The sequence below is a fragment of the Filobasidium floriforme genome, assembly GCF_021052385.1.
Source record: "Filobasidium floriforme strain CBS 6241 chromosome Unknown HD553scaffold_8, whole genome shotgun sequence".
Classification (NCBI taxonomy): Eukaryota; Fungi; Basidiomycota; class Tremellomycetes; order Filobasidiales; family Filobasidiaceae; genus Filobasidium; species Filobasidium floriforme.
Window position 1 is genome coordinate 221888 of NW_025763629.1, and position 14309 is coordinate 236196.

At 52.0% G+C, this 14309-nt stretch overlaps 4 protein-coding genes across 4 annotated transcripts; 3 read left to right on the forward strand and 1 right to left on the reverse strand.

Annotated features, from left to right (window-relative positions):
• The first annotated feature begins 11 nt into the window (after positions 1–11).
• HD553DRAFT_309448 (uncharacterized protein) lies at positions 12–1655 on the forward strand. The gene is made up of 4 exons (XM_046179690.1): positions 12–897; positions 981–1160; positions 1226–1416; positions 1487–1655. The coding sequence occupies exons 1-4, from the start codon at positions 220–222 to the stop codon at positions 1542–1544; spliced, it is 1107 nt and encodes a 368-aa protein (XP_046037364.1). The 5' UTR covers positions 12–219; the 3' UTR covers positions 1545–1655.
• On the reverse strand, positions 1656–2924 carry HD553DRAFT_309451 (Vps51/Vps67-domain-containing protein). Its single transcript, XM_046179691.1, has 4 exons — positions 2638–2924; positions 2479–2574; positions 2360–2415; positions 1656–2302 (listed from the first exon to the last, which is right to left on the reverse strand). The coding sequence occupies exons 1-4, from the start codon at positions 2897–2899 to the stop codon at positions 2135–2137; spliced, it is 582 nt and encodes a 193-aa protein (XP_046037365.1). The 5' UTR covers positions 2900–2924; the 3' UTR covers positions 1656–2134.
• A 111-nt stretch (positions 2925–3035) lies between these two features.
• HD553DRAFT_309454 (armadillo-type protein) lies at positions 3036–12715 on the forward strand. The gene is made up of 34 exons (XM_046179692.1): positions 3036–3377; positions 3446–3491; positions 3563–3767; positions 3833–3895; positions 3962–4170; positions 4225–4425; positions 4485–4686; positions 4751–4853; positions 4918–5111; positions 5173–5276; positions 5338–5410; positions 5473–5673; positions 5736–5973; positions 6037–6502; positions 6559–6801; positions 6863–7498; positions 7569–7669; positions 7738–8017; positions 8085–8228; positions 8289–8899; positions 8960–9070; positions 9132–9576; positions 9636–9813; positions 9874–10037; positions 10097–10453; positions 10519–10656; positions 10713–10818; positions 10883–11020; positions 11084–11595; positions 11677–11929; positions 11998–12069; positions 12135–12206; positions 12267–12372; positions 12457–12715. The coding sequence occupies exons 1-34, from the start codon at positions 3322–3324 to the stop codon at positions 12470–12472; spliced, it is 7044 nt and encodes a 2347-aa protein (XP_046037366.1). The 5' UTR covers positions 3036–3321; the 3' UTR covers positions 12473–12715.
• A 144-nt stretch (positions 12716–12859) lies between these two features.
• Positions 12860–14111, forward strand: HD553DRAFT_271001 (Rad9/Ddc1; the record flags this gene model as incomplete). Its single annotated transcript, XM_046177689.1, has 5 exons — positions 12860–13003; positions 13065–13202; positions 13264–13465; positions 13528–13892; positions 13959–14111. Coding segments are annotated over 5 exons (1002 nt in total), but the record flags the coding sequence as incomplete, so codon positions are not given.
• Positions 14112–14309: the final 198 nt, after the last annotated feature.

The window sequence follows — 14309 nt, forward strand, 5'->3', positions numbered from 1 at the left end:
GATTCCGCGGTGCAGGCATCAATGCATCTGCATGATGACATCATCAAATTCATCATCATCGAGCATCGAGGTGATCGAGAGTAGCCGGGCAGGGGGAGGAGGATCGGGCTGGTTTATATAACAACCAATACATACAACCACACTCACAATCGAAATTGCCCTCACACTCTCTCCATTCCGAATCACAAATCATTCCTCTGCTAACAATCGCAATCTACCATGTTCGCCCAATCACTCCGCACCGTCACCTCGCGACGAGCCGTCGTCCCTCTCCGGGCGTTCAGCTCCACCCGTTACGCCCTGGTGCAAGACCCCAAGAAGCCCAATTCTGAGAGGCATGCCGTTCACAAGACAGGAACGATGGAAGGAGGTCTCGACAACCAATCCGCTGGTGTTCAGTCCGCTATGCATCAAGCCGATCACGGCAAGCCCAACCGTGAGCCTTTCGACACGGCTGCCGAGGACAAGGGAGGCCAGGCTGCCTTTTCCGAAGCCAAGGACGAGGCCATCAAGGACGCTAGTTCTTCCACTCAAGAGGCTCAGGTTGGGAGCTTCAAGGACCACCGAGGCGGTACTCAGAACTCGGATGTCAAGTCTAGCGGGGCGGTCGGAGGCAAGGAAGAGGCTGCCGCTCCTTCTTTCCTTGCCAGTGCGAAGAACGCACTCGGTCTTGGAACCAGCAAGAAGGAGCACGAGGACAACAAGACGGCCGGAGGCACCTCGTACCGAAGCTTGCACACTTCTGCTCGTCGCCTCGCCGACAAGGGAGATGCTACCGATGCTGCCCTAAAGGATGGGCAGGGTGCGAGGACTCCTGTGGATGGAGGCGTTGTGGGCGACCAGAACTCTCACTTGAAGCACAAGAGTCCCGAGCAGGTTGACGGTGGAAAGGGAAACGTGCGTTAAAATGATGCTTCACCTGTCCCCTGATCGACTTTCTGCTGACCTGATGTTTCCGTCATGTTCCCCTTTTAAATCAGGCCGGCGCGACTCCCCACCTTCCTTCGAAATCGTCTGCCGCCCGCGCCTCGACTGACCAGCACTCTGACAACGAGTCGCAGCAAAAGGCCAGGTTCTCCACCTCGGCTCGACAGATGGCTGCCAACCCTCCCGGCGGATACGCAGACTCTACCGTCCCCGAGCCCGTTCAGGATGGTTACGTAAGGACTTCGTTGAGGTGCTCAACATCGCCGCTACTGACTAAATCATGATGACCATTTGATAGCCCGCTCCAGGTCAGGCTTACCCTTCTGTCAAATTGCACGAGAGGCCTCCCCCACCTAACCCTGATATGGCTCCTGCTTCGGAATTGCCTCGCTCTTCCACCGGACAGGGTCCGGCTCATCCCGTCTTGGCTAAGCAGGCCAAGGAGGGGTCCATCCCTGCCAAGAACCCTCCACCAGATGCAAAGGCCGGGTAAGTCGGTTGTGAACATCGATTGGCTTTTCTCTAGATGTAAACATTAACCCCGCTTTACGGCTTGTAGGCAACTCGGTCTGGGTGAAGCGTGGAAGGACCGAAGTGCGCAAGTGGACGACAAGTAGATCGACCACAGTCGGTCGATTGATCAAGTGCAGACAATATGACGATGTATCAAAACTAAAAATGACACCAAGTGTAACGTCGAAATGAAACAATTCTAAGTCAAGCAAGATGCTCTATTTGTACGAACCGAATCTGCCACTTTGTTGCCTATCATGCTTAGCACGAACGACTCAAAGCGTGTTACGATGTGAAGCACTCCGACGCCGATGTTTCTCGATCCAAACTGTCTAGTAAAACGACATCCGGCAAGGCCTTGTTGGCTCAACGCAGATGCAGGAGGTTGTCTGAACTTGTCATAACGGCGTGACCGGGATATAGAGCAGGCTACGCCCGGCCACGGGATCTGACGACATGATTCCGAATACTCCGGGGCGATGTCGGGAACCACTGACAAGCTTTCCGCACGAAATCGACACCTTGATCCCAGATGCTGTAGCCTGGCTTTTTGCTTGCGAAACATTTCGACAGCAGATTGTGAAGTCCAGGTTCGAGCAGATAGCAACAGGTATATCAAAGCTGGATCATCTTCGTGAGGGGGTCGTTAAAGAGGCGTTATACAAGGCGGAGCACAGTCGACAGACAGCCTTTCTCAAGACTTGCTGCCATCGAATGCTTTCCCTTCGGTCTCCTTCGGGAATTCTACAATCTCTACCAAGGTGGAGATCTCGTTGAAAGACTCTTGGAGCGAGTTGACGATTGCTTGTAGCTGCGGAGTCTTGGCGTTGAGCTGTGAAATCGTGTCCCCAGCAGAGAAGAGCTATACGGCAAGAGACGTCAGCCCTGGCCACAATGTTCGGGTCCGATGGATGATCACCTGGTGATGATGATTGTAGACTAGACTATGTCTTGACGAGTTCAGGTTCTTGGCATCTAGTGTAGACCAGGTCATCAGCCTGTAGCTCTGCACGACATGAAACCTGGCCAAACACTCGCCATTGATCAGCTCAGTCGACTGTCGTATGAGTTGAGATAGTGAAGCAGTCGTGACGAGTTTGGCATAGTATTGCTGTGGAGAGAAGTTGGGAGAATCTAGACGGCGATTGGGTCTTAGCTACCGTCCTGGACCGATCAGTGGAGTTGATACCGCCCTACCTAAATCCAAAGCATCCGTATCTGTCCTGGAGACCTTCCCCTCGTCTGACTTTCCCTCTTGAGGCAATTCCAATCGCGGTGTCGAGTCCGAGAGTGGAGAGAGGGGTGTGTTGGCTCGGGCCAAGCCGTAATGCGCACGGAGGTTCTCCCGGTTTTGTGCTCGTCTTCGTTCAGCTTCGGAGAGGCTGTCCATCGATGCAGCGAAGAAAACGAGTTGGTTGTTTGAAAGAAAGGTATCTCTCAAGGGCTTCGTCGGAGGCATGGAGAGTATAGGTCCTGATCTCGACTAATCGCACTCCTGGACTTATCGCATCGGCCGGCTTAGCGCGATGAACCCGAGCCCCCCGACCAGACGCTCGCCTAGGTGTTATTCTACGACCGACCAACTGTTCAATCCAACGTGATGCCGAGAGCCGACTTTGACTCCATCCACAAGCGTTCGAGCATCTTGATATACCCAGCTCTATGCTCTTTGATAGCTTCTCGAATTCTCCACCAGATTCTGGATAGCCGACCTAGAGCAACAGGGCAACCGGGACGCGAATCGAGCTACATTCGAGCGGTCGTCATCGCCCATCTCTAGACTCTGTGCCCTGAGTCCCGTTGTCTCTCTTTTCGATCATCCTGGCGACCGGCTCTGTGGTATCTTGTACGGACAGTCTACACCTATAATATTCGGACGCCATGTCGGACTCGCCGGCGGATGCGCTGCCGCTCCTGTTCGGTTCGCTCAAGAGCAGGTGAGCTCGCTTCCACCACGTCAATCTGTAGGTCGAGTCGGCTCAACCTTCCTCAATTCTTCAAACAGGAACGGCGATGTGAGAGAGCAAGCGGCAGTAGAGATCCGGGACTTCGTGAGCGATTAGCTTGTATAATCTTTCGACGCGGATTCCGGCTAAGCAAATCGATCGAGGACATGCTTCAGGTGGCTTCCTACAGCGAAGACCATCCCCAGGACGACGCACTGAATGCCCTCTGGAACGATCTCAACCGGCGGGTCTTCTCGCTGATACACAGCAATCAGAGTTTCGAGATCCGAGGAGGTATCACAGCAATCGATAGGCTCCTGGAGACCAAGAAGGATGTGGCCCCAGAGAAGCACATGCAGAGGGTGCTCCGGTTTTACCATTGTGAGCGATGCAGCGATCTTCATAACGATTTTCTTACTGAACGATATCCCGGTCATCTTGAGCAGACCTCAAACCTTTGTTGCCTTGCGCTGACGCCGAAGTCATGGTGCAAGCTTCGAAAGTTCTTGGTGAGCCCAGGACCTCCGCTATTTCTTTTCCAAAGACATATTCTTATTCGTCTTTTCATGCTGTAGGTCGCATCGCCAAGATAACGCAAGGAGAGGGCTTCTTCGATTTTGAGGTGGATCGCGCGCTCGAGATGATGCGAGGAGGGGGCCAAGAGATCGGACGATACGCAGCTGTTTTAATCCTCTACCAGCTTTCGAGCAACGCACCGGCCGTTTTCATGCGATGTGTCGTATCGGTGCTGGACATGATCTGGACCCCGCTGAAGGATCACCGAGTGAGCTTGGTGACACTGCCGTCCGAGACAATGACTGATCTGGTATGCTATCAGACCGTGGTCCGAGAACGAACTTCAATGCTGTTGGGTTCTTGCTTCGAGCTCATCCATTCTCGAGAATCGCAATTCAAGGCGCAGCAATACAAGAAGATTCTAGACGAAGCGGAGCGTACTCTAAACAAGCCAGCTCCAAGCCAAGATGTCATCCATGGTGGTCTCCTTGCGCTCCAGAGCCTGCTGAATCATTCGGAAATGGTGCGCAACCTATTCTCGAGACCGACGGCGTATGCTGATCACACAGTTCGCTCCCGCAGTTTATGAAAGAGTACTACAAGCAATCATGTGAACTGATCTTGAAGTATAAGGATCACCGAGAACCGCTCATTCGACGAACCGTCATCACGTTGATACCCGCTATGGGAACGTACGATCAGCAAGGGTTCGAGGAGGTCTTCCTGCACCGAAGCATGGCACATCTTCAAGGGCAGCTGTCGAAGCCCGGTGAAAGAGATGCAGGTATGTAGAGTCAGCGCGGTCGCTTTCGAGAGCTAGTCCTAACTGATATCGTCATGGTTTATAGCTTTCCTGGCAATCGGTCATTTGGCTGTGAATCTTGGCAGTGAGATGAAGCCCTTTATCGAGGAGATCATGAAGAACGTGAAAGACGCCTTGCGCCAACGAGGGTAAGTGTTACAACCCTTACACCAGTGACTTCCTGTACTGATCACGCTCAGGGCGAACTTGCAGCAAGAAAAACTCGCCAGACGAGAAACCGATCTTCCAATGCGTCGCGATGTTAGCAACGGCTCTCGGGCCAAATCTCACGAGACATATGCACGAGGTACTGGACCTCATGTTCCAATGGGGCCTCACGGAACCACTGAGACAGGCACTGGTTGTGATCGCACGCCATATTCCGCCATTATTGCGTAGCAATCAAGGTCAGTCCGGGTAATGCAGCCAATCTGATGTACACCTCTCACATCGCGCTCTCTTACACAGACCGTCTACTGGACATGTTGTCAAATACTCTGACCGGCAAGCCGTATAGACCCCTGGGCGCTCCACCACCACGAACATCAGTAACAGCTACCAATACGACAGATGTGAGGCGGACCATGCATCGTATTGGATTTCGTAGTTTCTGACCCTAGCTTTGTATTCCAGGTGAACACCTTGGAACACAGTCCGCAAATCATCTCTCTGGCATTATATACCCTGCATACTTTCGATTTCAGCGGTATGTCATCGTGAAATGCAATGATCCCAAGATCCCGTCTCAATTCATGTCTCTGTCGCTAGGTCACACTCTCAACGAATTCGTCCAGCACGCCGCACTTCCGTATCTGGAGAACGACAGTCCCGATGTGCGACAGGCCGCAGCTATGACATGCTCGAAGCTCTTTGTGCGCGACCCGATTTGCCATCAGACCAGCACCCACTCGATCGAGATCATCAGCGATGTGCTCGACAAGCTATTGACGGTGGCGATCGCAGATCCAGGTGAGCTTGTTGAATCATATGAAGGAGGCTGCCGAGCTGATGACGGCCTTTACGACCTTCAGACTTCCGGATTCGTACCTCGGTTCTGCGCTCGTTGGACGAGAAGTTCGATCGCCATTTGGCTCAGGCAGAAAATGTCCGCTCCCTCTTCATCGCTCTCAACGATGAAGTATTTCAGAACCGAGAACTCGCCATCGGAATCATCGGCAGGCTTGCGGCCCACAACCCAGCCTATGTGATGCCATCGCTGCGGAAAGCGTTGATCCAGCTGATCACCGAGTTGGAATATTCAACAGCAAGGTAAGTTTTAGCGCATGCTTATGAATGTCATTTCTCGCTCGTATTCATAGGCTCTTAATATAGCAAGCAAAAAGAAGAGAGTGCCAAACTCCTTTGTTTGCTGATCGAGGCGTCATCTGGGGCCTCATCAACCTTGGTCAAGCCTTATGCCGGACCGCTGCTTTCGGTGCTGTTGCGAACCGCGAGTGCCAAGGATACAAATCCAGCAGTGGCATCATACTGTCTGGCGTGTTTGGGAGAGCTCGCTCGAGTCGGAGGGGAAGAGATCTCCCCGAGCGTTGACAAGATCATGGCATTGATCATGGAAATGCTGGCCGATCAAACGTCATCGCTGAAGCGGGATGCCGCTTTGAAAACTCTCGGACAGGTCGCCTCCAATACGGGAGCAGTTATCGAACCTTATCAGAAGTACCCGCATCTCCTAGCCATGCTCATGCGCTTCCTCAAGACCGAGAAGAGCCAGAACATACGAAGGGAGACGATTCGAACCATGGGAATGCTCGGGGCTCTAGACCCTTACCGTCACAAAGTGAGTTTGGTATGGCGAAGTCAAGTTTCATGCGGTTACTGACGCTAGTCTGCCAGCTTCTTCATGACGAGACGGATGAGCAAGATGCTGATGCGTCGGGAGCTCGTGTCACGGACGTGCAACTGCTCATGAATGCGCCTGGCACCGCGCCCGACGAGTTTTATCAAACCGTCACTATCAACGCACTTGTCAATGTGCTCGCAGATCCGACTTTGACGAATAATCATTGGTCAGCTACGGAGGCGGTCATGTTGATATTTACCACGCAAGGCTTGAAATGTGTCCCTTACCTCGGTCAAGTAGGTGGGCTTGCGTTCGCCGTCACTCCTGAACTTTGACCTGACAAGCTTGCGCCACCAGATCATACCGGCTTTCCTGGGTGTCGTCCGCTTGGCTCCTCCCAGCTTGCAAGAAACATATTTCCATCAACTCGCGCTGCTGGTTGGCATCGTCAAAGCACACATCCGGAATTATCTCGGCGTCCTGTTTGACTTGATTCACGACTTTTGGAATCCCGACTCTACCCTACAGTTCTCGATCACTTCTCTGGTGGAATCGATAGCCATTGCTGTGGAAGGCCAATTCAAGGCGTTCTTGCCAAGACTCCTTCAAGAGATCTTGAGGACGTTCGAAGGCGACATCTCTGCTGCCAAGCTCTCTGATCGCAGGAAACAAAATCTCTTGAGAATGATCAAAGCGTTCTACGTTTTCGGAGCAAGCGTGGAAGAATACATGCACTTGATTCTGCCGGTCATCGTGAAATGTTTCGAGCGGACGGACGCTCCCTACGAATTGCGCTCGACCTCCATCCAGACCATCGGTCACCTCTGTCGAAAGGTCAACTTCAGCGATAACATCTCGCAGATCATTCACCCTTTAGCTAGAGTGTTGGCAGGCGACGAGCCCGAGCTCAAGGTAACCGCCATGGATACGCTATGCGCAATCGTACTGCAATTGGGACCGGATTATGCAATCTTCATCCCTATGATCAACAAGGTAAGGTTCAGCTCGGTCAAAAAGCTCGACCTGTCTTAGCTGACTCGTAATGAGTTCTGCGAATTTTCAGGTCTTGTTGTCGCAGAAAGTCACACATCCGCTGTACGATTCCCTCACACAGAAGTTGCTCAATCGTGAAGTCTTGCCGGTAGACATCGGATTGCCAGATCCGTAAGCAGATGCACAAGCCAGCTTTGCGCATCAATGGGGAAACCTTCTAAATCGTCTCGCTCTTGCAGCGCTTTGGAATCGGCTGCTATAGCCACAGTTGCACAGGAACAGAATCGGATGGTCGTCAACCAACAGCACCTAAAGGGAGTCTGGAACACGGATGGAATAGCCGCCGCCAATGACTGGAAAGCTTGGTTGAAGCGACTTGGCCTGGAATTGATGCGGCAGTCCCCATCTCATGCCTTGCGATCGTGTCACGGTCTGGCAGAGGTCCACTCTCCTTTCGGGCAGGAACTGTTCAATGTGGCGTTCATATCTTGTTGGACAGAGCTATACGAGCAATATCGCGTAAGTACGAGAGGATCATTCCGCCTCTGGAATCGCCTAAGTCCTCTCTTTCTCTCTCTTTCTGCAGGAGGATCTGGTAAAGCACATTGAGCTGGCCATCTCGTCGCCGAACGTGCCGTCGGAGGTGGTAATCACTCTGCTTACCTTGGCGGAGTTCATGGAACACGATGAAAAGCCATTGCCCATCGACCCAAAGATGCTCGGCGACTATGTAAGCTTGACTGACAGCAACATAAATGATAAGCGACTGAGGATTCGCCGTCTTTTCTAGGCCATGGTCTATCATGCATACGCCAAGGCGTTGCATTACAAGGAGATCGAATTCTTCGCCGAAACAACTGGGCCAATCATTGAGGACCTGATCAGCGTCAACACCAAGTTGCAACAGACTGATGCAGCTTGGGGAACCTTGAACTTTGCCCAGGAGACCACGCTTTCTTCTCAGCATCAGGAGGCTTGGTACGAAAAATTGGGTCGATGGGACAAAGCTCTGGATCTTTACAATCAACGGGACGGTGAAGATTCCGACGACCCGGATCCTGACGTAATCCTAGGCAAACTTCGATGTCTCCACGCCCTTGGCCAGTGGGAGAACCTGTCTGATTTCGTTCAAGCGAGGTGGACAAACGCTCCATATGAGGAGCGGCGACGTATGGCACCTATTGCGGCTGCAGCGGCTTGGTCACTAAACCAGTGGGACTTGATGGATGACTACATATCCGTCATGAAGACTGACACGCCAGATCGGCCATTCTATCGCGCCATCTTGTCGGTGCACCGGAACCAGTATTCCAAGGCCCTCACCCAGATCACTCGGACCCGGGATCTCTTGGACGGAGAGCTGACATCGTTGTCTAGCGAGAGCTATGGTCGTGCTTACGAGTGAGCCCCAGACGGACACCCATTTTCCTGTCACCAGCTCATGTTGTCCCGTTCAAACAGTGTGGTGGTCCGCGTGCAGATGTTGTCAGAGTTAGAGGAGATCATCGCATACAAACAGTGGCACGATCAGCCTTCTCGACAAGCTATACAGCGCAAGGTGTGGATGAAGCGGTATGTCCAATTGTTGTGCGGTGGCATCAGTCTCCGTTCCTGATAGACCCAAAAACAATAGACTCAAGGGCTGTCAACCAGACGTCGAAGTATGGCAGCGCATTCTGCAGGTCCGCACACTGGTCTTGTCTCCTGTAGAAGCGACCGACATGTGGATCAAGTTTGTCAATTTGTGCCGGAAATCCGACCGCCTCGATTTGGCTGCGAAAACCCTCAATTCCCTACTGGGATCTTCTTCGCTAGGAACCGACGTGGAAGGCGGCAGGGCTCCTCCGAATATCCTGTATGCCTACTACAAATTCACTTGGGCTAAGGGCGATAGAGTGGAGAGCCTAGGCTGGCTGAGAGAGTTCACCGCCAACCTGGTCCGAGACGTCAACTTGACTCAGGTGAATGGGCGCTTGGTGGCTGCGCACCCCAGCAACGCCGCATACACGGAGCTGCTAGCAAGATGTCATGTCAAGCTCGGCAAGTGGCAAGTCGCCCTGCAAGATGGCTGGTTCGCGGTACGCATCAATCTGTTCTTGCAGATTCGACTGCTTCGCTGACTTGGTTACATGATCAGAACAATCCAACGGAAATCTTGAACAACTACGCGTATGCCACCCAGCTCGATCCCGATTGGTACAAGGGTTGGCACACTTGGGCTCTGGCCAACTTCGAGGTTATTACATACCTCGAGGTACAAAAGACCGTTCTAGCGGCCGACGCATTTAACGTATACATCAAGCCTGCTGTTCAAGGCGAGTATCTTCGTGGGGTCGTGCTCGCGTTCAGTTGCTAATGTCGTTGGGAATCGATAGCATTCTTCCGGTCTATTGCGCTCTCCCGTGGGGACTGGTTACAAGACACCTTACGTCTCTTGACCTTGTGGTTTACGTACGGATACGAGCAGGGCGTCAATGACGCTATTTCCGAAGGCTTCAAGACCGTCAACATCAACGTATGGCTAAACGTGCTGCCACAGGTGAGACCTGTCCCAAATCAGTCTTGTTTCGTGACCACTAAATCACCTTTTGCCCACAGATTATCGCCCGTTTGCACACGCCGCGAGAAAAGGTTCGAAGGCTAATCCAGGAGCTGTTGCTCAGTGTCGGAAAAGCACATCCTCAAGCTCTGATCTATCCGCTGACTGTAGCTTCAAAGTCTCAAGTCGTCCACCGGAGAGACAACGCCTTGCAAATCATGGCAAAGATGCGCGACCACAGCGCGACTCTGGTCGATCAGGCGACTCTTGTTAGTACGGAACTTATACGTACCGCTATCCTGTGGCACGAGCAATGGCAAGAGGGTTTAGAAGAAGCTTCAAAACACTACTTCGGTGACCATAACCCAGAGGGGATGTTTGGCGTTCTGGAGCCGCTGCATGAGATGGTCGCCAGAGTAAGCCGTACAGTTAGAATTGGCATCAAAACACAGTTGACGGAACAAATCCTTCTGACGATTAGGGGCCCGAAACCTTGCGAGAAACCTCTTTCGTGCAGAGTTTCGGACACGATCTGCAAGCGGCTCGCGAGCACTGTAGACGGTTCCGAATGTCCGGAGAAGTGTCCGAATTGAACCAGGCATGGGATATTTACTACTTGGTGAGCTGGACGTTTCGGAAATGAGAAGCGATCCGTTCTAAAACCCGCCTGAATAGGTCTTCAAACGCTTATCGAAGCAACTAGCGACTTTGCCTTCGATCGAGCTACAATACGTCTCGCCCAAGCTCCTCAAGGTCCGCGACCTCGAGCTCGCTATTCCAGGTAGGCCCCCTCGTGTTCCCGTTCCATGGCGATACATAATTCAACCAGGTTCCGTCTCGCACAGGAACGTATCAACCAGGGAAGCCGATCGTTACAATATCTTATGTACTGCCGACATTCGCTGTGATCGGCTCCAAGCAACGACCTCGGCGGTTCAGCATGAAGGGCTCGGATGGCAAGGAACACCAATATCTGCTGAAGGGTAAGAACAGACATCTTCTTGACATACACAAGGTAACCATATCTCACAAAAGTTGGGTTTTAGGTCACGAGGACTTGAGGCAAGACGAGAGGGTTATGCAGCTCTTTGGATTGGTCAACACGCTTTTGTCTGTCGACCCGGAGAGTTTCAAGAGGCACTTGCATATCCAGCAATACGCGGTCATTCCTCTTTCCCCCAACTCCGGGCTGCTCGGATGGGTGCCGCATAGTGACACCCTTCACGTGCTGATCAAGGATTACAGAGACAACCGCAAGATCCTCTTGAACATCGAGCACAGACTAATGACTCAAATGGCGCCAGACTACGATTGTTTGCCGTTAGTCCACAAGGTCGAAGTGTTTGAACACGCCCTCGACAACACTACCGGGCAAGATCTATACCGCGTATTGTGGCTCAAGAGCAAGAATTCCGAGTCATGGCTGGAGCGAAGAACCACGTATACGAGGTCACTGGCAACGAACAGTATGGTCGGCTACATTCTAGGACTTGGGGATCGACATCCTTCCAACTTGATGCTTGACCAAATCAGCGGAAAGGTCATTCATATTGATTTTGTTAGTCCCGCGTCTTCGATTCCATTGTACGAATAACAGGTTTGCTGATGGTTAGGTTTCTCTCTCTTCACTGGAGAAAAGGGGGATTGCTTTGAAGTCGCCATGCAACGTGATAAATTCCCCGAAAAGATCCCCTTCCGTCTGACGCGAATGCTGGTCAACGCAATGGAAGTTAGCGGTATACACGGAAGCTACAAGAAGAGCTGTGAGGTAACGATGGATGTTCTTCGGGACAACAAGGATTCTTTGATGGCAGTGCTCGAAGCGTTCGTCTACGATCCTCTGATCGCATGGCGTTTGATCGCTAACGCCACAAAGGACGCCGAGCGGGAACGTGAGTAATACTATGAATCGAGAAAATCAAAGTGGTAGAGGTTAATTAGACATGTTTGGCTTTCTCAGCTGAACCAGCTCAAGATGGTCGAGGATATCCGGGACAACGCAAAACCAAGGCAGACGAAGCCCAGATCATAGGTAAGGCTTCCATTACCGAGACTTTGCAGAGACATCTAGGCTAACGAGTATCAAAATGCCTATAGATGGCGAACACCCCGAGGTCAAGAACAGCAAGGCGTTGGCGGTTATTGAGCGCGTGAAAAACAAGCTGACTGGTGAGCATGACGGGTCGAACCCCTCGGAAACTGCTTGAAGCTGACGTACAAGCATGATAGGTCGAGATTTCAAGACGACCGTCGTATTACCGGTACAGGATCAAGTACAGCTGTTGATCGCCGAAGCAACGTCATTGGAAAACCTCTGCCAATGTTTCATCGGATGGTGAGCAACCTATCAAGGCCTTCATATGATCTCTCCAACGAGTCGAATTAGGAGCTAACGGTTACCTGCTGCTTCACGCTTCAGGTGTGCCTTTTGGTAACGATCGCATTCTCTCACGAACATCTTTACGACCGGGTTTGCTTTGAAGTCCAAGGATCTCGCCCATCTTTTGCCGCGATATTGTATCTGCATAATTCCATATTGTTGTAATGATCTAGTTGAAGGGAACAAACGCAAAGAAGATGAATCTCTTAAACCAGCAGGCGGTTGATGCTATTCTATGTGGTAAATACTTCCGCGAGAGTATCCGGAAGTAGATCGCCACATTGTAAATACGATCACCTACATCCATGCATGTATGAGTGCATGCCTGCAAGGGCTGATGTCCTCGAATCGCAACGACCAGTCAAAGCTCACAGCACGAAGTGGGCTGCACAAGCAAACAACATGGAAGCTGTTCTGCATGCACACTCCGTGCGGAGTGAGTATGGCGCCTTGCCTTGTGCCTTGTCCGTGTTATGACTGGCGAGCTGATTCGTTTGCGTGCTGCGGTATCTCAGACTTCAAGAAGATCCTGCAGTGTATCGCACGTTTTGGGGATGAGCTTCATCTTCAGGCTACGCATGAGGGCGTAAGGCTCCTTCTCAATCTAGAACTCCCGCCAAGAAACTGACAGAGCACTCGACCTGTAGATCCAAATGTCGACCGTGAACAGCTCGAAAACAGCGTTCTGCTTGTTCTCGCTTGCACACGAGGGGTTTGAGAAGTACAAAATGACGGGAAAGGCTGCAGCCAGCCTGGAGGGGATCAAATGTAAACTGCAAGTGAAAGTGAGTCAGCTCCTCCTTAGCCGATTAGTAGCGATCCTGATCATGTGTTCGAGAATTCCAGTCAGTATTGTCGGTTCTTGGAAGGAGTACATCGTCTCAGAACATCCTCCGACTGGAAATGAGAATCGCGGATCCAAGTAGGGAATTGAAGAGTAGACGGCAAGGTCAGGGTCGAGTTGTCGACAACGAGGATGAGAGCGAAGAGGATGTACAATCCAACTCTAGAGAATCTCGGTTGATCCTCAAGTTGGTCTGCAAACATGGTATGTGCAGAGCGAGGTCATCCTCGACAATCAAAGCTCAAAAAGAACGTTCGATGTTATAGGGGTGATCAAGACTCACTCGTTGAACCTGGGCGCCTCGCCGTTCCTGGTGGCAACGGTGGATCCGGCGACCTTGACAAACCTTTTCGTGGTTCCCGCTCGAACGCTTCGGGACTGGTTGGATCACTTTGCAGCTTCCGGATCAACCACGGCCAAAGCGGGCACAGAGGCGACAGGCAACGTAAACCGCCAAGAAAGCGAACTCGGATGGTACTTCCACCCGGAACAGATCAGAGTTAGAACATGGGAGAGCGGATCGGCCGCACGCAGAGCGATTTCGACCGAGTTGAAGATCGGTGTGACCGAGTTCGACGAGTACGACGTTGCGGAGATTGTTTGCCTCACATTTCCGTTGAGAGAGTTCAGAGTGAGTGGAATTCTGTTCATGTGTAGGTATCAAATGCTGTTGGTGCTAATGCGTACCGTGCTGCAGGCAGCGATCACGCTCGCTGACAGCTGGGGTATCCCGTTGCGCACCGACTTTTCGACTGCTGGACAACCAATCTCACTAAAGCTGGTCACTGAGCATTCGATCGCCGAATTGACGATCGCCACGACCGAGAACGAAGCCTTTAAAGACCTCATGGACGAAACGGCATCCAGCTCGAAGAAGCCCGTTAAAAATGAGATTGCCAAACCTCAACGGGACTCGGCAGGCAATCAGACGAATCGTCCTACCGGAAGAACGCCGGCAAAGAAGAAGAGCAGCCTGCAGTTTAGTCGCGAGACAGCTCCGAATTTCCCTCAATTACAAGCGGACGAGCACCATGGCGACGAGCAGGCT